This window comes from Schistocerca piceifrons, unplaced genomic scaffold, assembly GCF_021461385.2.
Source record: "Schistocerca piceifrons isolate TAMUIC-IGC-003096 unplaced genomic scaffold, iqSchPice1.1 HiC_scaffold_730, whole genome shotgun sequence".
NCBI classification, from domain to species: Eukaryota; Metazoa; Arthropoda; class Insecta; order Orthoptera; family Acrididae; genus Schistocerca; species Schistocerca piceifrons.
In genome coordinates this window covers 35023-58818 of record NW_025728982.1, presented here as the reverse complement: position 1 = coordinate 58818, position 23796 = coordinate 35023, and the positions used below count along the sequence as shown (strand labels likewise).

At 37.9% G+C, this 23796-nt stretch overlaps 1 protein-coding gene across 1 annotated transcript in view; it reads right to left on the bottom strand.

Moving 5' to 3' along the window:
* Positions 1-383: 383 nt before the first annotated feature.
* Positions 384-23796, bottom strand: part of LOC124770048 (ADAM 17-like protease) — a gene marked incomplete at its 5' end in the record, with an annotated part of 39270 nt that continues 15857 nt past the window's right edge. Inside the window, 6 exons of the mRNA XM_047249177.1 lie at positions 384-826; positions 3641-3756; positions 4542-4780; positions 5687-5895; positions 14752-14987; positions 22971-23109. Of these exons, the coding sequence (XP_047105133.1) occupies positions 509-826; positions 3641-3756; positions 4542-4780; positions 5687-5895; positions 14752-14987; positions 22971-23109 (1257 nt within the window). The remainder of the gene's footprint in view (positions 827-3640; positions 3757-4541; positions 4781-5686; positions 5896-14751; positions 14988-22970; positions 23110-23796) is intronic.

Below are 23796 nucleotides of genomic sequence, written 5' to 3'. Positions count from 1 at the left end.
CTCTCAATTCCCGAAATGGATGAACTGTCTATATACATAATTAAGTTTGTATGGAATCCTCAGTGCACACGATCTACTCACACAAGGCCAATTTTTATTATAATTTCAAAGTGTTCTTAGTTGCATGTGAAATGGATTGCTTTAAATTCTGAAACAGCAATACTAGTGTCTAATGCATTATCAACATCTAGGTTATTAACAACAGGACAGCATTTATAAAAGAAAAATACAAAACTGTGTATCCGCTACAGATGAGGCAACAGCTCAAATGGAGAAGAAAGAGCAGGGACTTACCTTGTTGGAGTTATACCTACTTTCCTCTAATGAATCCTGTGCCTTAACCACTCCATCATCTCACTTGGCATTAGAAAAGAATGTCGCTGTTTGTTCTCAATAAATATATTTATGAACTTGAGGCTTACAAAAATGTGTCTACATTACTTCAGTACAAATCCAAAATGCAACAATGGGGAAGAACCACCACATTTTCACACATCTTATCTTTAGCTTATTGAAGTGATGTGGGAATATGATGCTGTGGTCCATTCTTCTGCTTTGTGATTCTCATATGAATAACACGATAACTGTCATCTCTAAAAAATTCACTACTGCGTCTCCATTCAAAACGTTCGTCATCCCTGATCCTACGACGACGATCTACGTAGCTCACAACACAACTTGCAGGAACCCATATAAGTGCAGTTATTAAGATGACCGTGCCAACTATGTTATCACGCAAGAATAATAAAACTTTATTTATATTGATGTCCTCTATTATATCCCAGAATCTTTCTACAACATCCTGAATGGTCTTCTCACACAAACCCTGAAAAAAAAATGTTTTCTCAGTGTAAAGTGCAACACACAACACTGCATTAGTATTAAATGAGTAAAACGCAAGTTACTAAATAGATGGGCAATGTGGAATTTTTGCCTGACAGAGGGTTAGCATTGAGTTTTGCCTGGTAAAGGGTTAGCATTTGTTATGTCAGGATATGCTGGGAAATAATATGAGTTAATTATCTACTTGACCTACAGAACAGAACTTATTAAAATATTCATGTTTTGTTCAAATGGATAGCTTGAAATACCTTACTGACATAAACACCTTTCTTTGTTATGAATGGCAAATCACCAATGGAAATTAATCCACAATTGGCAAAGGATTAAAATTCATGTGAAGGATATCTCAAAATTTCAATAAAAAAAGAGGCCACGAAAGAAGTTCACAATATAGCATTGGATTGAATACATTTCAGGAGCACAAAACATATGAGTTTGCGTAAAGATTTGCTACTGTGAAAATACCAAACAATCAATATAAAAAATGAAACATGAATCAAAGAAGTGGGTGGAAGCAAGGTATTGGGGGAAGGGGGGGAGAGTTGGGTGGAAGCAAGAGGTATTGGGGTTAGAGGGGGAGAGTATGTGCTCTATGAGTAGGTGAAAAAAAAAACGTGAAAGAGAAACTCATATTTCACCAGGACACTGTATCTGTCTACAAAAACGTTTTGACAGTAGGAAGCTCCAAAGTTTTGGGTATTAACTGTTAGAATATCAACCAAATTTGGCATCCTATGACTTTCACTGGTTTTCATATATGAATAAATTTTTGACTGGAAACATTTTGAGTCCAGTGAAAAGATTATGGAGCCATAAAAGAATACTTTGCTGACTCTCCAAAACCAGGGATGAAATCTACTCACTGAAAATTTGTTGAACGGAAGACATTAAACTTAAGGACTGTGTTAAAAATAAGTGTATCTTCTGCCTGCAAAATACTGTCCTTCAAACTGTCAGATGGGAAACTTTGAATCTTATACTCTCAGGACCCGGTTTACAAAAACATACACAAAGAGAATGTTCAAAAAAGATATTTCAACATCTATATGCATGCCCTGCAAAACCACGTGAAGTGCATGGCAGATGCTACTTCCTATTTTACCACACCTCAGAATTTTTTTCCATTCCATGTGTGAGAAGTGCAGGAAGAATTACTGCTTAAATGCCTTTGTGCACAATGTAGTTAGTCGAAGACTATCTTTGTGACTCTTATGGGAGCAATACATAGCCATAGTAGTGTATTCTATATTCCTAACATAATTCTGGTACTACAAACTTTGTAAGTAGGCTTTCATGAAGTAGTTGTCATCTTATACCATTTTTGTAAACATTTTTGGAACAGTGATCAGTAAAGTATTATATTTTAACTAAAGTTCAGTCTTGATCACAACACTTATGTCTCAATAACACAGGTGACCGGTTTCGGTTGTATTTATATAACCATCTTCAGACCCATGGCTTCCTTGGAGGATGGTAGGCGGAACTCTACTCAGTTGACTTCGTAGCAGCTGAGGAGAGCTCCGCCTACCATCCTCCATGGAAGCCATGGGTCTGAAGATGGTTATATAAATATAACCAAAATCGGTCACCTATGTTATTGAGACATAAGTGTTGTGATCAAGACTGAAGTTTAGTTAAAATATAATAGTTGTCATCTATTTTCAGGTGCCTGCCATTTCAAGCCTAGTGGTATTTCAATGATGCTTCCCCATTAATCAAACAAAAATGTTACCATTTTGCTGTAAATTTACATACCAGTTCAATATCTCCTGTTAATTCTTTATATATGGATAACATTCATTTAAGCAATCTTCCTGGATGCATTGTCCAAGTGTTCTGTAAGCAACTTGCTTTGTAGACAGATTACATTTGCCAGTATGCTACCAACCAAAGACTGCCATCTGCTTTACCTACTCTGACTGTGCCTGTATGATCATTATTTTCACACCAAAAATTATCACTCCCAGACATTCATTTGTCTTGACTGCTACCAATTGTGATCCACTGATGTCACAGCCGCAAAGTACTATTTCTTTGGATGTTGTGAAGAGTACAATTGTACATTTATGATAGTTTGAGCAATTTATCAACCTTATTTGTGCACAGTTTTTTCAAATTGTGCTTTATTACAGATAAAGCGATCATCTGCAAAACATTATGTATCCACATAATTTCCTTGGTCCACGGCTTTCAGGATGTCACATGAGAAAAACACAAGTTAGGTTTCCCATGAATGCTGGTTTCAGAAGTTATGCTGGTCAGCTTGAGAGTGTCATTCTATTACAGATACCTTCTGATGTTCTAAAATTTACAATGCTATTGGACAGAAGTTCTGTAGATCACTTTTGCAACACTTACTACAGAAGGGTTTGTCCTACATTTTCTTCCAACCACGGGGCACAGTGTCACAGGATCTATAGTATATTTTATTTAATAAAGGCACTAATTCTGTATACGATCTGGCAAGGGTCTGTGGGGCCATAGCCAGTTTCAGGAATTTCAGCTGTTTTTCAATGACAATGACACTAATACCTGTATTATTCATCCCTAGAATGAACTGTCTACTAGATATATATTGATCATGTGTTTAGTGTTAACGTTGTTCTTTTAAACTTGAGCCACAGTTCCTCTACAAGTTCTGGTCCAGAGCTATGACACTATTGCCTCTTTATCTGGTTTACCAAACATGTCAATCTTTCTACTTGTTTTAGTTCCTTTCACTTCAGCACATTCAGCAATAAAAATTTAATTTTGGTTTGTGAATAAGCAATGTTATTTAATGAAAATCATATCGCACCTTGTTGCAGAATCCCTGAATACAAGGTGTTCCATCTGGAAGAATATCCATTGGATCCACAGGAAAACAAGTGTCATTGAGATTCATACGACAGCATCGTTTACAGGCATCTCCAACTGAAAGAAAGAGGTTTTGCGGTTTTATACTCTAGAGAGATGACGATGAGATGACACAATATGAAAACATATTTTAGGTTCCCAAGTACTCTATATACAGGTGCATCATTACTAGTAGTGAAAATTGACACAACTGAAAAATAAAATAATAGAAGCAAAAATGGCAAACAAATAACTCTGAATTTGGCAATACCGAATTTGGCAGAAGATAACACTACATTTGGCAAGAAATAACACCACATTTGACAAAAAATAACACCACATTCGGCAAAAAATAACACCACATTTGGCAAGAAATAACACCACATTTGGCAAAAAATAACACTAAATTTGGCAAAAATTAACATTACATTTGGCAAAAAATAATGCTAAACTTAGGAAAAAATAAAGCTGAATGTGGCACAGAACACCACAAAATGTGGCAAAAAATAGCACCAAATTTGGTCATAAAATAAAACATTTTTTTCCTGTGTCTAGTAATCACACATCACAAATAACTTGTGTACTGACCAATGTTTAATAGAATGTTAGTAGTTATTGTATACTCTCACCTGTCTCAGTTTTTGTTAATTGTGATACACCCTGTGTAACACTACTACACAGCACGAAAGACAGATAGAGGTAGATAGATAGATAGATAGATAGATAGATAGATAGATAGAGAGAGAGAGAGAGAGAGAGAGAGAGAGAGTTGTGCTTAATAAGTAGTGTGTGAATACTTCAAGATGGCAGTGAATCAATACTGCAGATGCCTGTGAATATAATGAGTAAGAATAGTGACTCACTTGTGTCACACATACAGCTTTGGAGGCCCTGAGTTTCACAGTATGGAACACACTTTCCACGACGACACTGGCCCCTTTCGAGGCAACCAGTACCATCCTCCATAGGAGGACTACGAGGACATTCAGATGATGTTCCTGTGCAGCGGGACTCTTGCTCACATGTGGCGTACTGTGCATCACGACACTTGACTGCGACAGGCATGTACTGGCAGTTTTGGCAGCAAGGCGAATTCTTGTCACTGAGCATACAAGTAAACAACAAATGAATGTTTTAGTTGCAACAGGGTCTCCGGCCACCACAAATTGCCTAAATAATAATGTTCTACTACACTGGCTGTCACTGAATGTGTAAAAATATCTGCTTGTTTTGCTTACATTACTGCATAGTTATGGCTGTGAAGTCACTCTCTTATCCAAGAGCATCCATTTTCAGACTATTTATTCATAGTCTTTGACCACAATTTAAAAAAATACATTTTGATATGTTATACTATGCAACCATTTGTGAATGGCTTCACAGCTGAAACTGTAGACATGAAAGCAAAATAAAGTGATATTTTTATCCATCCATTGACAGCTAGTGTAGCAATTGGTAAGAAAATAAATGAATGTATAAAGATAAAAATCTTCACCCTACAGTTGCCAAATTATATTTATTCATACTTCGGCTTCAATGCATTATAACCTCATTCTCAACGCACGCAATTCATTTCTTTCATTTCAGGCTGTACAAGTGATGTAAATTCAAATGAATTGTTTGCACAGAGTGTGTACTTATAATGATATAAAACCAGTATGAAAATAAAGACATATGCTAACTGCAGGGTGAATTGTTTTCTGTAATACAATGAAGAAATACAGTTTTGGGACCAGTTCCTTCCACCACAAAAGAAACATGGTAAACGAAAAAGCGTTCAACGTAAGATAATTTATGAATTGAAATATGCAGAGAATTAGATGGCGAGAGAACTGTAAGGAATTCATACTATTTCATGCTTTTTTGTGGTGTTTCTTTTCTGTAGCACTGTTCCTCTGTGATTTGCCGCATAGTGTTTCATGTGTTGTAATACAAATGCATGTTTCAACTGCCTGTTAACAAGGCCAATGAAGCTGGGGTTAGAAATATTTGTTTGTATAACACAAACCTGCAAACTGCTCCCTGATTACGACGGAGCTTGCAATTTTTATCACAACAGGCATCATTATCTTCTGTGCCCAGGAGACCAGCATCACATTCTTCATCTCCTTCCACTCTTAAATTTCCGCAAAATGATTCCTCTGGCTCAGAGAAACAACGGCCAGATTTAGCTTGGAGGACTTTACGAATGGAACGTAGACTGCAGGGTGAAAATCTCTACAAAAGTAAATATGAAGGCAGAAATGAAAATATATCCTTCTTAATACATGAATTCATTGCCAATATTTCTTCACATGAAGGATTAAGAGTCCATAAAAATCTGCACACAAGTAGAGCAACAAAACAAAAAGTAAGTAAAACTTCATTAACAAAATGTGCAAACAAGTCAGACTCTCTTTTTCTGTTCCAAAAATATGCATCACAAAACAAAACATTTATCTTTCACAGATTCAGATTTGCTTTCAAATGGTGTATTTTTATAATACAGTGTAAAGTACCCTAAGATGTATAGCTCCCCTGTGTTTTACCACTTTTGTTGTTATTGTCCTCGTGGCTTTCATTCTCACGAATGGTTTGATACAGCTTGTCATGCTAATCTATTTTGGCAAGCCTCTTCATCTCTGCATAATATGTGCAACCTACATTCAGCCTCATTTACTTACTGTACCCACATCTTGGACTACCTCCACAGTATTTACTGACTACACTTCCTTCCGTTACCAAATTCATAACACCGTAGTACCTCAGGATGTTTCCTCTCAACTGATTCCCCCTCCCCCCCCCCCTTTTTAGTCAATTTGTGCCATAAATTTCTTTTTTGCCAGTTTGATTCTGTATCACTTTGTTACTTATATGATCTACCTATCTAATCTTCAGCATTCTTTTGCAGCCACACATTACGAAACAGTCTATACTCTTCTTGTCAAAACTGTTTATCATCCATGTTGAGCTTCCATACAAGACTACACTCAGTTTAAACCTGATGTTGTAATGTTTTAAAACTCCATGTTCTGCAGCGGAAAATGTTGTTGCTTTTTTTTCTCAAACAAACTTGTTTCAACACTTATATATCACTTTCAGTGGGCCTCGTTTTGAAACTGCATTAGTTTTAAAGATGGAACTGTATGGGCTGACTTGCTTCCATGTGTTTTATGGCTTGGAAACATGCCATGTTTTCCACTATATGGGATATCTCTGATGGTTTTTTTCATGAGTTGTAAATACACACAATATTTTTTACATCTTTTTCATCATCTATGTCTACATCTGTACTCTGCAAACCACTGAAGTGTATTGCAGGTGGTACTTCCCTTTGTACCAGTTGTTAGAGATTTTTCCCATTCCATTCATGAACTGAGTGCAGGAAGAATGAATGTTTAAACACCTCTAGGCACACTGTAATGAGTCTAATCTCATCTTTATACTGCCTACAGCAACAATATGTAGCGTGTTGCAGCATATACCTAGATTCTTCACTTAAAACTGATTCTTGAAACTCTGTAAGTAGGCTTTCATGGGATAGACTGTATCTATCTTCAAGCATCTGCCAGTTCACTATCACTTGGTATGTAAATTTTCACACACAAATGAAATTTTGGAAAACTTGTGTAGTCACATTCATCGAGAGATGTCAGGTTGCATTATATTTCAGAAGAGCACTCTTGGTTCTCTAGATTAGTATGCAGTTCTTAGTCTGTTTGTAATGTTAAGCCCCTTTGGAAGATGAGACCCTTAATCCTGTTGAATATGTTATGAGGAGTGACTGTGACTTAATCTCTTCAAGCCTGTCATAGATCTGAAGTGCATGTTGCTGCTTAGCACTCAAAAGTTTTTAGTAAAAGACTTCCATCACACATTTTCCCTATTGCAGCAACTTATTCAAAATTATCATCAATATTTTTGATGAAAAGCAAAGGCTTTGTTGTTAAAAAAAATACTGTCCATCAGTTCCGGAGCTTACCAAAAACTGGGTAAATTGTCTACATCAATTTCTTCTTGCCTGGGGTTCAGGTCATGGCAGGGCCAAAGGTGAGAATGCTATGGGGCAGTAGGGCTCTGCACTGAAATATTGTTTTCTTTCTGATGAAAAAGCCATGTTGACATAGCCACCTATATGAGTGAGTTTGATGTGTTTCACTGGTGATCATATACCGAGATGCTAATTACTCTGATCAGCAGCTCTTCCCAAGTAATATAATGTAATGTCCCATGGGTGCCACCTCAGCTGTCAAAACAAAAGCTCATTTCAGACTCCTTTTGGTCACCTCTCATGACAGATACGCATTACCATGGACATATTCTAGCCTCAGATCCAGAGTACGCAATTTTACACAAAAAGTAAGTCATACTTTAATTAAAGATAGGCAACATTTTATTACTTATAGATCTGATAACTGTACACTGCCTTGCTGTGCTGGTACTGCAAACGGCTGAAAGCAAGGAGAAACTACAGCCATAATTTTTCCCGAGGGCATGCAGCTTTACTATATGGATAAATGATGATGGCGTCCTCTTGGGTAAAATATTCCTGAGGTAAAATAGTCCCCCATTCGGATCTCTGGGCGGGGACTACTCAAGAGGACGTCGTTATCAGGACTCCTGTCAATTGTTCCCTTATGCTCTCCCTGAACTTTGTACAAACTCTGGTTCTATCAGTTTATCCAGGTCCCATCTCCTTAAATTCCCACCTTTTTGCAGTTTCTTCAGTTTTAATCTACAGTTCATAACCAATAGATTGTGGTCAGAGTCCACACCTGCCCCTGGAAATGTCTTACAATTTAAAACCTGGTTCCTAAATCTCTGTCTTACCATTATATAATCTATCTGGTACCTTTTAGTATCTCCAGGGTTCTTCCATGTATACAACCTTCTTTCATTATTCTTAAACCAAGTGTTAGCTATGATTAAGTTATGCTCTGCGCAAAATTCTACCAGGCGGCTTCCTCTTTCATTTCTTAGCCCCGATCCATATTCACCTATTATGTTTCCTTCTCTCCCTTTTCCTACTCTCGAATTCCAGTCACCCATGACTATTAAATTTTCGTCACCCTTCACTACCTGAATAATTTCTTTTATCTCATCATACATTTCATCAATTTCTTCGTCATCTCATCAAATGGGTATATATTCTGATAAGTCTAAGCTATGAACATAGTGTTCATACACTTCATAGTGAAAAGTTATGGAATCATCAACAACTAAATATGTTATTTTGGTATGCCTATCAGACAGTAATATTAAGTTTGCTGCTATCTGTATGCCACTGAGGGCGCCGCCTGTGTATCATTCCAAATACTGCAGTAAGTGCCACTCTCCTCGCACCACATGAAACAGCTGTGGCACTGGTCTGCGCAGGAGCCAGTTCTTCAGCTTGCAACCAGTGCTGTGTTTAACATGAATACTGTTTGTACCATATTACCATGCCACTTATCAGATCCTCACTAACAACTTGTTTTCTCTTGGAATCCAGTACAGCTGTTTACTTGTGGCTCTGGTCATGGAACTGAAGATCTATCGTTAATACCAGAGCTATCTCTCAGATTGATTACAAAACTTCCAATCTGCAATACAGCAGTAACTGGTGACCTTGCAACTCTTTCTGAAATTCTCTTTATGGTCTATCATACTACTGTAGCTCTTATGGAGCAATTGATGGTGTTTCGGAGATCACTTCCCTTTAATACTTCAGTGAAAGTTTAGCCTAACTACTAGAAACATTTCATTTATCTGGATGGAAAAGCTTGTTAATGGACACCAGTAGCAATGTCAGTTACAAATGGCTGAGAGATCTCCTAAATGTGCTGCAGAAGCAACTATTTGCTGCTGCCTTGAACAGCCAAAGAACTGTTGGCATGTCCCTGAATTCTAACTAGAGGTAAAATGCTGCCTATAAATGTGGCATGTAGACTGTTGGATTGATGTGTGATCTTAGGCTATCCCAGTTTATCATGATCTTGAACTGCTCTTGGGTTTTCAGCAGGGTGGAATCTCCCAGATATTTTGGCAAAATGTCTTGCTACTATCCTCAGACAGAATGTCTTCCTTTGGGTGCCATCTTATACACTGATAATCCAAAACATTATGACCACTGTCCACCGCGATGTTGGATGCTGCCTGGTGGTGTTGCAGGCACGTGACACAGTAACAAAAGTATACAAGTAGAGCAGACACAGACGTGGGATCACCCTGGCAAAGATGTGGGCTGCAAATGGGAAAACCTGTTGAGATAAGTGACTCTGACAAAGGGCAGATTATTATTATGCTGAGCCTGTGAACGAGTATCTCAGAACGACAAAACTGGTCAAATGTTCACATGATATTGTCATGAGCATCTACGGAAAGAGGTAGAAGGACAGTGAAACTACTACTAGGCACTAATTGTTGGATGTCCATGACTCTTCACAGAACATTGGGTTTGGAGGGGTTTCTTCCCTGTAAAGTAGAATAGATAGTAATATGTGGCATCTGTTGAACATGGAGCTCCGCAGCAGACCATCCCTGTCTTCACATGCTGACCCAGCAACATTGTCAATTACAATTGCAGTGGGCGTGGATTCATCGGGATTCGACCATCGATTATTGGAAACGTGGTGGCTCTTCTGGTGAATCACATGTTTGCTACATTAGGTCGATGATTGTCCTCACAAATGCCACCATTGAAATGAACAGCAGCTAGAAACACGCAGCACACCAGGATGGTGACAGCAGTATTAGACTATGGGAGACATTCTCCTGCACTTTCGTGGAATCTGTGGTAGCAATCGAAGACATGCTGACAGCTGCGAACCACCTGCATTACTTTGTGCTTGATGTCTTCCCCGATGGCGATCTCATCTTTCAGCAGTATGATTGACCATGTTTTGAGGCTGGAACTGCAATACAGTGGTTTGAGGAACTTTATAGTGAACTCATGCTGATGTCTCGGTGACCAAATTTGCCTGATGTAAATCCTATGAAACTGATCTGGGACGCTATTGGGTGCCATCACCATGTACACAAAGCAGTAGCTCATTATTTACGTGAATTACACGACCTGTGTTTAGACATCTAACACCAGTTACCTCCACAAACCTACCAACAAACTGTCAGATCCCTGATACACAGAATCAGTGATGTATTTTATTCCAAAGATGGATTAACAAGCTATTAAGCGGTCATCATTATGTTTTGGCTCATCAGTGTATATATGCATGCCACTGCTGTCGATCCTAAGCCCCCTGTAGCTGGTATGGCTTTGTTGACAAGGCAGAGGGGAAAGTGTGACATCAGGACATGAGCTGTGGCCATGTCAGACGCGTGCTTCAGCAGCATGGTAGATGGAACTTTCAGTATGATATACCTATTCTTGGATTCTGTTTCGAGGACTGAATAGAGTAAGTTGACTGAAAGGTAGTAAGTCTGCCTTGCTAAGTAATCATTTTTCCAACTTGCTTTCAAGCATTGTTCTGTTGACAGATCACGCCAAGAAGTGAAGTGGTAACTGGGCTGTATTGTCAACTATTTCCCGCTGAGCTGTCTTGCCTTGAAGCAAGCTGTACCAGGGACTAGAAATCTCCACAAAGGAAAAGGGAAAGCTTTATGTTTAAGTTGTTAGCACCCTGGTATTGTATATCTTTGTTCCTTCTATGTCTGTCTCATATTCAGAATGGTGGTGGTGGGACTTTTGGGTTCACAGAATGATGCAGTTTTTTCTTCAGTCATCATTCTCAATTTAATTACTTTCTGATCTGTATTTGTCTTCAGTGTCCTATGGGTAACAGTAGGCATAGCATTGCCTGTGTATGTGTGTGTGTGTGTGTGTGTGTGTGTGTGTGTGTGTGTGTGGGAGGGGGGGTGGTGGTGGTATCACTATTTTGTTTTTTGCAATTCATTTCATATGCAAATAATACAGCAAATATGTTGTTGTAGCAACTCCTGAATATTCTTTTCCTTGGAATATGAATTGTGCTTTGTTACCTTCAACCACTTCAATCACTTTTCTTCTAGGAAAACTGTTCATGGTTTTTCTTCAAGGAAAACTGTTCGTTCCCTATTTCACATCAGACTGTTCACCTGTTCTCTAGCTGAATTATTGGAGTGTTTTCATATGGGCACTGAAAGTAATTTTCCATAAGTATTAAGTAAATTATTTAAGACAATTTAGTCTTAGCATTCCCATGTTACTACCTTCTTGATTTGCATTTTAAAAAAATATATAGAGGGAGAGACAAAAAATATAGAAGACAACTCAAACTTTAGCGATGTTTAGATACTCAAAAGATTCAAACAGTGGCTGTGATAGGAAGATGACTAAGATTGTACGTTAAATGTGTGCATGGCCATTGACAAAGTGTGTGATGGGCACAGGAAGAATGCATACCTATTGCAAAAGTCACAGGTTTTAACATGTATAATTTGCAATACACATGTCCTTAGATCTAAATTTTGTACAATTCCCATAAAACATTTTCCCTGTTCTGTCATATATTTTAAGTGATTTTCACATTCTTGATACAGAAAATTTATTTTCATTATTTGACCCACACTGCCACAGAGTTTGGAAACAAACATGAACATGAAGTGTTTGAACCGATAAATGGTAGTCAGTTCTGGGATTATGTGGAGCTCTTAAGACACATGGTCTTATTGAGAAGAACATATCAACAAAAGAAGGTGAACTGGGAAAAATTCTTCTGTGGCACTGAGGAGTCTTTGTGGAGGGGAAGGGAAGTAGCCAATTAGAGAGAGATTATGATACATAAACAGTTAACTGGACAGTTACAGAAAGATATTCAAAAGTCTGAGGAGGTACACGGGTAAAGACGTTTGGTAGGTGGTAGCAGGAAATAGGACCCACAGAATGAAAACAGATATGGAAGAGTGACCGATAGAAGTCGTCGAAACGAGGACTCAGCAGGCTTTCAAACTACTTGTCTCATAGGAAACATAATGAAGTTCATGGAAGAGGAATAGACCAGAAACTGCAAAAGTAATTAGTAATGAAATACCATGTCACATGCTTCTTCAAGCCAAATGTATGTTTTAAGCCAGGTAAAGCAGGATAACTCCATGTAGATACTTTTCAGAGGAGGATTGTGTTGTTCAAAACAAATTATCTTACTGTACACAGAGTACATGCTATGTTGAAATATGTGACAAGTCTAAACAAACAATGGAAAGTATGTTTGATTCCATTTGGAAACAAAAGAGGAGACAGTGTGGACCTGTTGAAGAAGTTTGAAATCTTCTGCTGTCAAGCCTCATCTTTGACACTGCTTAATGAGCACGTAGCCACGTGAAGCTCCCAGTTTTGGGAACAGTTTGAAAATCATTGAGATTCAGCTCCTATGCACTGATCTCAACAGACACACTGATCTAACGATAATCACCTAGTTATGAATACAGCCCTCCTACATTGCATATGAGTACCAAGTTTACAGAGGCAAATGTAAAGTATTTCTCACATTATTACATGATGTAGAAAATGGTTCATTAGTTTTAACACCAAACTGAGAAAATTACAATGAATTTGTATATGAAGCTCATAAGAGAGGACCGCTAAAGCAGACGTGTTTCTGGTCTATCAACATATTACTGATAGTATGATGACTTGTGGCAGCAGTCTTGTCTGTTCCAATTCCTTTAACTGCACTTAGTATGTAGCACAGTGTTAAAATTTTACTGATTTAAATATCTGAAAAAGATGTTTTGTTTTTTTTAAATTATGTTCAGCTGTAAAATGTGCATTAGTAACTGAAGCCACTGGCTACTTCACACAGTTATCACCATGTAAAACTGTAAAACATTAGTCACTGCTTTTAGTTACAATTTCCTAACTTGCCTTATGTACAAAAGTTTTTTAAAAGTACAATAATAAATAAAATGATAACACATATGAATTGCGAAGGTAAAATAAAGTTAATATAAACTGTCAACGCATCATACATGTACGGAGGATGCTGCAGATTGGTGTAACGTACATTGACACCAGTTGTGGTGTTAACTGTAAACAGCAGCCTCAGTGTGAACTCAACCTCTGCCATAAGTAGTGTAGTTGGGACTATGTGCATATACAAGTGTTTTTAATGTTTCAATTTACATTTACTTAAATGTATTTTATGACTGACTTCATTTAAAGCTTGATAAAAATAGCTTTGACAATGAGCAGTATATATGTTCCATTTATACTCATTTTGAGGCTTGTTGACTGGACCCAGCTGAAAATACATCAATACTAATTTGCTACACCTCTGTCATTAGTGGCAAGGATTGTCTTTATTTCATTAGAATTTCTATCTCCTTGTATGGGGGTGAGAGTTCACAATCACTGTGAATATGCTATTTCTTCACCATATCCTTTTTTTTCTTTCTTTCCTTTCAGGAGTACAAGTCCCGCAAGGTATGCAGGACACTTTTGTGAAATTCAAAAGGTAGGAGAGAGCTACTAGCAGAAGTAAAAATTGTCAGTGTGGCTCATTGAAATCTAGATTTTTGAGGCAAATGTTAAGGACTTGGCATTTTATACCATTGCTTTCTATTTGTTACTTTTAGCAGAAGATAACATACTTAAAATTTGTTGATACACCAGGATGAAATGTTACTCAGCTTATTGTAGAATTTATCTTTTTTTCTGAAAAGCATTTGTAAATGTACAACTCAATTTACTACCAAACAAAAGAGCATACCTAATTTACTACCAAACAAAAGAGCATACCTGCTTGAATACTATCTGAAAGACAATTCTTTATGCCTAAAATGTTCTGCTTAGTTTTCTTTAGTTTCACCTGCTAACAGAGTTGGCGTAGAGAACCATAAGAATTGCTTAGTGAACTGTCATATCAGTAAAATATGCTTAGTTGGATGTATTTTTATAACACAATGTAATGGATCATTGATCTACATTATTATTTGTGTCTACTGAACATCAGGAATTAGAGAAACCTCTATTCTATAGAAGACTGAAAACACATTATTAGTGGATCTGGTGAATCTTCTAGAAATTGGGCTATAGATACCGAATGTTATACTCTGAAAATGTTTTCCATTTTTTAAATGCCACAGCTATATGCTGCATTCATCTTTAGTCAAACTCACCTTGTTATTGACATCATATCCACTGACACTGTATGTATACATCAGATATGATCCACCTTGACTTGCACTGGGACTGCATTCTGGTATGTCAGGATCATGTTCTGAGCCCCAGTTATGTCCAAATTCATGAGCAGTAACGAGATCTGCTTCTCTTGTAATCACTCTTTGACCATAATGGTTACGACTTGAACTCAAACCTGAATTCAGATAGAGTGTGTAACCATTCTTGAAATATTCTGTAACAAAATAGTAGAGCACACTTTATAGTACTGATACCTATAATTACACAGAGGAAACTCCAGGAAGGAATATCAACAATGTAGGAAAGGACAGATTGCTATTTACCATAGAGAAGACACGTCAAGTTGAAAAATATGTCTTTGTATAATTTTATGCTTTTAGGTGAAAGCATACAAGTACTCAAGTCTCAATTCATTGACAAGAGAGCATTCCTTCTTTATATATTAACTACAGAAAAGAAACTCATAGAATATGTGCAGGAAAATGATGTGTACATCATATTACCTACTATTCACTTTAATGGCTGAAAGCCATTAAGCATGTTCAACACACAGAAAGTGTTCACATTATGTCAAGTCTTTATCTCATGATTGTGTTCATTGTATACTACTGCCATGCAGAAACTGATAAGATGTTAGGAACTCAAATCACACATGCAACTGGAGTTCTGTTGTAGATTGACATTTAACTAACAGTCTAATATAATTTTTTTGATACAGCATTGTTTAATATGAACATGCAAGGGGAAATATTCAGATTCCTCTGTTAACTTCTTCCCTGTTCTACACTTTTTACCTTAAGACAATGCTACAAGAAAAATTGTTCAATCCAGCCTTGTTCCATGAAGTTCAGTCAGAACTTTGTCAAATACATCACCTTATGGATGTTGTCAATGCAAGAGGATGAGAAGTTGTTTCAGATGACTCTGAACACACTCTGAGCACACCCTACACATCCTAGTTTTGCAACAGAGTATGTGAAGGGTTTACTTCCACAACAGACTTGAACGATTGGGAGTCACCATCCTCAAGGATTGAATGTATCTGACAAAATGCAAGTCCACAGAACGTTTGAATATTTCTATCAATGCACACACCTCCAAGCATCCACTTTAACCACTTTAATGCTTCATATATAAAATTTTGTAGCTTTCCTCCCACCTCCTTTCTACATGTGCATCAACTAGATTAGCCAAACTGCAACATGAGTGACAACATTGGGACACCAATTGTATATCTATCTTTTTCCAAATGTAAACACTAAAGACAGAGGAAGCGCCATAAAGGGAAATATGGTCTCTCTTCATCAAGGTGCAAACCACTAAACCACAGTTCACTGTCACATTCCTTGTGTAAGTGTCTCTGCAGTTCAGCATTTATGATGCTGCTTTCCTTGGCTGCCCCAGAAAATCTGTTCATTTGTTGTATCCCACTTTGTATGAGATGGAGCATGTTTGTAACAGTATATGAAGTATTTGCTACTTCTCTGCCTTTAACTATGAAGCTCTTGCTGCAGGAAAACCTGAAATTACTGTCATAGATCCTTGAGGGAAGGTTTTTTGAAGAACACATGTAGAACTCACATGCAATGCTCAAAACACTTGTGATTCCTTCTTGTCTCAAATTTGAAACAGCTCAAATTTTTTCAACTTACACACATCTGTGATGGAGGAGCATGTGTGGAGGCATGGGAGTCCCTCTGGGGGATGAAATCTTGTACACACTTCTCTTCACTGATTTTTAAGGTCACTCTAGCAGGAGACCAGGATGGTGGTAAGTACACGTTTCAGAAGTAAAAAGAAGAGTATGAAATATGATGCCTCACAATTACCTTAACAAAAATAGAATATCTGACAACAACATAGAGCATCTGAAGGTTGGAGCCAGTAAGAACAAGGGATGTAAGTATTTTAAGTTCTGGGGATTATGATATCATCAAATGGAAAAAGTGAAGATGACATAAATAATAAAATAGAGCACGGCAATTACAACTGAACTCTGTCCTATGGAATAACAAAATGGACCAAACAAGTGATATATCATTCAGCTGTTGATAACGTCACTATGTAAAGAGCAGAAACATGACTAATGAACAAGTATCAGAGAAACAAGTAGCTTGCACTAGAGATGGACTTTAGGAGGTGAAGTTGTGGCATCTCCAAGCTGGCCTATGTACCAAATACCAACATAAGAGAGCCTATGGGTATTGATTAATCAATAATCAACACCATAGGGATGAAATGTCTAAAACTGTATGGGCACTTAGAAAGGGTGGATTAAAGCTGATGGCCAAATAAAGTATGGCAGTGGAGCCTGGTGGATAGAAGAAATCATAAACAGCCTATGACAAGTTGGAGTTGCAAGGTCCAGGATGCAATGGATGCCAAAGGATTACAAGAAAGAGAGCGGCATCATTGTAGGAAGTGGAATACAGGAAGCGAGAAGAAGCACCAGCAGTAGAATACTCATAAGGTAGTGGTGGAGACAGTCAAATCAAGGAAGACAATAGTTCTAAGTTTACTGGTCTGTATCCTGAACTAATCAGCTGTTTTTTAATGTCAGGTATGAACAGTTAGACCACTACCGATTTGAAATGCATAAGCTGACAAGTTATGTTAACAAGTATGCTGGCAGTCAAAACTCAGTGAATTATGGTTGATGTGTATGTTACTGTAGGACTTGCAGTTTTTGAAGACATTGCTTAGCATATCTATCATGCACTATGCACATTAAAACTGATAAGAACAGTCACAGCAGAAAAGAAGATATATCAATACTCAAAACCATAAGCAGTACAATGTAGTTTGCACTTTCTGGTCAGTGCAAAGACAATTTGTATTCCAAGATAACACTTTTGGTGTTGGTCAAGCAAAGACGCTGTGAGAAGCAGATAATTTCCTTAATTTATGAACAAATTTTTAAGATCTAGGCAAAACGGGGTGTGGATGTTTATTGTACTGCTTCGATCAATTATTTTTCGAACCTGTTCTCATCAGAGTTCAACATTAAAAATTGCAGAGAATACAGAGGAAGTGTCAAGTGTAAAAATTAAACATTCCTCAGAAAATGTGTTTTTTTGAGCCCTTGGTATTTACATAACTCTTAAACAAAAATGGGTATAGAAAAAAAGTATCCTGATTTCAAATGATGACTCTGAACAATGGACAACTAGCTTTTTCATATGCTTCACTGGAATCTTTAAAAGTGAAGTTATTAGTCATGTTCAATCTTTTGACTTACTGAAACAGAAACTTCACTTACTTACGTGCTATACTTAGATATCTTTACTCTCATTTGTGTGTATCTCACTGTTACAGATACTTAATTCACCACTTAAATTTTATATTCATTCACTGATTGTGTTAACTCATTACATATATGAAACAGAAGAAGAATACCTGCATTTTTCAACCAGATTTTCGTTCACACTGGAACAAATAAATGATTGTAAAGGTAAATGAGAAAATTAAAGAATTAACTAGCAACTATAGGTAAGGCAATATGTCAGTGGATATACAGTACAAAAATACAAAATTGTACCAGCAATAAGCAAGATTTGAAAATCCGAGAAACCAAAATCTGCAAGGAGGGGAGTCAGGTCGAAGACATGGGAAGGAGACTGGCGTGCCGATGAAACAACAGTATGGAGTACCAAAGAAAAAGGAATGGCATAGGTAAAACAACAACCACATGAACAACAGAAAATAAAAATGGCATAATAAAAGGACTATACAAATTTGAAGGATGAAGAAGATAAAACAAAAAATGAAATGACACCAACAAGAGATGTCAGGTGATCAGTAAGAACTAAGCGACCTTGCTCTGAATATCTGGAAGGAAGTATTCAAACTGTTACACGGTAAAGCAGATACACTACGTGATCAAAAGTATCTGCGCACCTGGCTGAAAGTGACTTACAAGTTCGTGGCACCCTCCATCAGTAATGCAGGAATTCAATACGGTGTTGGCCCACTCTTAGCCTTGATGACAGCTTCCACACTCGCAGACATACTGAACAATCAGGTGCTGGAAGGTTTCTTGGGGAATGGGAGCCCATTCTTCATGGAGTGATGCACTGAGGACAGGTGTCGATATCAGTTGGTGAGGTGTGGCATGAAGTCGGCATTCCAAAACATCCCAAAGGTGTTCTATAGGATTCAGGTCAGGACTCTGTGCAGGCCAGTCCATTACAGGGATGTTATTGTCGTAGGTCTAGGGGTAAGATAGATACTGCCCACAGGACAATTAAAGAGACCTTTGGAGAAAAGAGAACCACTTGTATGAATATCAATAGCTCAGATGGAAACCCAGTTCTAAGCAAAGAAGGGAAAGCAGAAAGGTGGATGGAGTGGATAGAGGGTCTATACAAGGGCGATGTACTTGAGGACAATATTATGGAAATGGAAGAGGATGTAGATGAAGATGAAATGGGAGATATGATACTGCGTGAAGAGTTTGACAGAGCACTGAAAGACCTATTGTAACACATTTCCAGGGGCAGATGTGGACTCTGACCACAAACTATTGGTTATGAGCTGTAGATTAAAACTGAAGAAACTGCAAAAAGGTGGGAATTTAAGGAGATGGGACCTGGATAAACTGAAAGAACCAGAGGTTGTACAAAGTTTCAGGGAGAGCATAAGGGAACAATTGACAGGAGTGGGGCAAAGAAATACAGTAGAAGAAGAATGGGTAGCTTTGAGGGATGAAATAGTGAAGGCAGCAGAGGATCAAATAGGTAAAAAGATGAGGGCTAGCAGAAACCCTTGGGTAACAGAAGAAATATTGAAGTTAATTGATGAAAGGAGAAAATATAAAAATGCAGTAAATGAAGCAGGCAAAAAGGAATACAAACGTCTCAAAAATGATATCGACAGGAAGTGCAAAACTGCTAAGCAGGGATGGCTAGAGGACAAATGTAAGGATGTAGAGGCTTCTCTCACTAGGGTAAGATAGATACTGCCTATAGGAAAATTAAAGAGACCTTTGGAGAAAAGAGAACCACTTGCATGAATATCAAGAGCTTTGATGTAAACCCAGTTATAAGCAAAGAAGGGAAAGCAGAAAGGTGGAAGGAGTATGTAGAGGGTCTATACAAGGGCGATGTACTTAAGGACAATATTATGGAAATGAAAGACGATGTAGATGAAGATGAAATGGGAGATATGATACTGCGTGAACAGATTGATAGAGCACTGAAAGACCTGAGTCGAAACAAGGCCCCCGGAGTAGACAACATTCCATTAGAACTACTGACAGCCTTGGGAGAGCCAGTCCTGACAAAATTCTACCATCTGGTGAGCAAGATGTATGAGACAGGCGAAATACCCTCAGACTTCAAGAAGAATATAATAATTCCAATCCCAAAGAAAGCAGGTGTAGACAGATGTGAAAATTACCGAACTATCAGTTTAATAAGTCACGGCTGAAAAATTCTAACACGAATTCTTTACAGACAAATGGAAAAACTAGTAGAAGCCGACCTCAGGGGAAGATCAGTTTGGATTCCGTAGAAATGTTGGAACACGTAAAGCAATACTGACCCTACAACTTATCTTAGAAGAAAGATTAAGGAAAGGCAAACCTACATTTCTAGCATTTGTAGACTTAGAGAAAGCTTTTGACAATGTTGATTGGAATACTCTCTTTCAGATTCTGAAGGTGGCAGGGTTAAAACACAGGGAGCGATAGGCTATTTACAATTTTTACAGAAAGCAGATGGCAGTTATGAGAGTCGAGGGGCATGAAAGGGATGCAGTGGTTGGGAAGGGAGTGAGACAGGGTTGTAGCCTCTCCCCGACATTATTCAATCTGTATATTGAGCAAGCAGTAAAGGAAACAAAAGAAAAATTTGGAGTAGGTATTAAAATCCACGGAGAAGAAATAAAAACTTTGAGATTCGCTGATGACATTGTAATTCTGTCAGAGACAGCAAAGGACTTGGAAGAGCAGTTGAACGGAATGGACAGTGTCTTGCAAGGAGAGTATAAGATGAACGTCAACAAAAGCAAAACGAGGAATGTAGTCAAATTAAGTCGGTTGATGCTGAGGGAATTAGATTACCAAATGAGACACTTAAAGTAGTAAAGGAGTTTTGCTATTTGGGGAGCAAAATAACTGATGATTGTCGAAGTAGAGAGGGTATAAAATGTAGACTGGCAATGGCGAGGAAAGCGTTTCTGATGAAGAGAAATTTTTTGACATCGAGTATAGATTTAAGTGTCAGGAAGTCGTTTCTGAAAGTATTTGTATGGAGTGTAGCTATGTATGGAAGTGAAACATGGACGATAAATAGTTTAGACAAGGAGAGAATAGAAGCTTTCGAAATGTGGTGCTACAGGAGAATGCTGAAGATTAGATGGGTAGATCACATAAGTAATGAGGAGGTGTTTAATAGGATTGGGGAGAAGAGAAGCTTGTGGCACAACTTGACTAGAAGAAGGGATCGGTTGGTAGGACATGTTCTGAGGCATCAAGGAGTCACCAATTTAGTATTGGAGGGCAGCGTGAAGGGTAAAAATCGTAGAGGGAGACCAAGAGATGAATACACCAAGCAGATTTAGAAGGATGTAGGTTGCAGTAGGTACCGGGAGGTGAAGAAGCTTGCACAGGATAGAGTAGCACGGAGAGCGGCATCAAACCAGTCCCAGGACTGAAGATCACAACAACAACAACATTGTTGTGTAACCACTTCGCCACAGGCCATGCATTATTAATGGGTGCTCAATTGTGTTGAAAGATGCAATCGCCATCCCCAAATTGCTCTTCAGCAGTGGGAAGCAAGAAGGAGCTTAAAACATCAATATAGGCTTGTGCTGTGATAGTGCCATGCAAAACAAGGGGTGCAAGCCCCCTCCATTAAAAACATGACCACACCACAACACCACTGCCTCCGAATTTTACCGTTGGCACTACGCACGCTGGCACATGACTTTCACCGGACTTTGCCATACCCCCATAACCAACCCCCCCGCCATCAGATCGCCACATTGTGTACCGAGAGTCACCACTCCACACAATGTTTTCCCACTGTTCAATCATCCAATGTTTATACTCCTTACACCATGCGAGATGTCATTTGGTATTTTTCTGGCATGATGTGTGGCTTATGAGCAGCCGCTCCACCATGAAATTGAAGTTTTCTCGCCTCCTGCCTAACTGTCATATTACTTTCAGCTAATCTCGATGCAGATGAATATCCAGAGGTGAAAGCCAGAAGGCACAGAAGTTGTTATATAGAGATCAGTGTGACACACACTAGACATAAAGAGGATTTCGACAGCTTGAGTGCTGCAGTGGTGACCTTTATTTTCAGTATGTTGCTACTAGATACACCTGTTACCTGAAGTGTGACTAAAACTTCACGGCCCTGTGCCTGCAGTGCAACATGATGCTCCATTTCTCTGGTGAGTGATTGCTACTAATTGCACAAACATCTCCGGTGCTGTGGTTGTGGTTGTTGTTATTGTGTCCGTAGTTAAGGAATCATTCCCAGCATATTTTAAGCTAGTGAAGGGAAACCTAAATGAGGAAGGCCACATGGGGTTTCAAACATGATTACTCATAAATATGAATCTGGTGCACCAGTGTATCTTCTTACTTGGTCTGTTTCAGTTGTTTCTGTCATCTATTATAGGGATCACAGACAGTTAACTCATCAATGCCTTCAACTACTGTCAGTGAAACTATTTTACTGAAGTATATTAAATTACTATAGTGAAAATACTCAGGTCATTAATACAGTGGGTTGAAATTACACTTAAAAAGCACTCATCATGCAAGAAAAAACACAATATCTGACTAATGAGAGTCTATTATAAATGACATTCTCAATTCATAACTATAAGATGTTAAAAGGCCTCTGTGTTAGAAAATTAGTTTATCTTTTGCAGATACTTTGTGTGGTATCAAGCATTGTGTGTTGAACATCTTGTTAATACAGTGGAAAAATATGCAACTATCAGAAAGCACTAGTTCAAAAATCAGCCCATCAACAATGATACCAAATGTTGAATTTTTTCTCTCTCTCTTTTTTTTTTTTACACACATTTCCAAACTAATTTTCAACAAGACAGCCATAAATTGTAACTACAGCTTCATTTGGTGTCTCAAAAAACATGCTCTGTGCTGAACTACAGTGGTCTAAGCAGGCTTACGGAACAGGAGTATGCAAGCTGTTTAGTGTAGTCAGAATCTAACCTGGTGTGCAAATGCCTCCAACTGAATTCCTTCTTGGTGAACCCACATATGCGAGCCCTAGGATACCTCCTTCAAACTTTAGGTCAGTGAAAAGATGGGCTAAACAGAAGTCCTTATGGCTGTATTCACGACTAAAAACCTAAACATTACACCTCAATCATAAATTTATCTACAACTATTTTCAAACAGACTTCAAATTTAGAGACTTCAACATTAAAAATCCAATGATTTTTTTTTTTGTACAACACAGAAAAACAATCACTCAGGTACCTCCTGGATGTATAAAATTAAGCAAAATAATGAATGAAAACTTTTGAGGTATTTAACAGGGTGCCACAAGAAAATCATATGTAAGTGAAGAATAAAACAATGGAGATCTGTTAATATCAGAAATGATAAGTAAGAAATCAAGGATGAAAACTATTGATTCCCTGGTCCTCCTTTCCTACAATTCACTCCTGAAGCAAAGGTCAACATTCTTGGAGGTAACAAATATACACCTGAAGCAAAAAACTTCACACAAAAAAAAGAGGCTCTAATTGGAATAATTTCTGTTATGACATCCCACATACATTTTTTTTCAGATTAAGTCTTTTTGCTGTGTACCCACTGTGCTGTGAATGTATGATCCTAATACTTTTGCTACTAAAATGCTGCACTGTCATATTTAGCATTGTTTATTGTGACTGTATGACAGTGACTTTAAGCTGATCTGAGTAATGCATCATATTTGTTTCACTGTACAAGTAGTTACTATGATCATCACTTTTATTCACAATGGAGAATCTGTACATATTTTGTAAGTTTACAGTTTTCATTTCTGCTT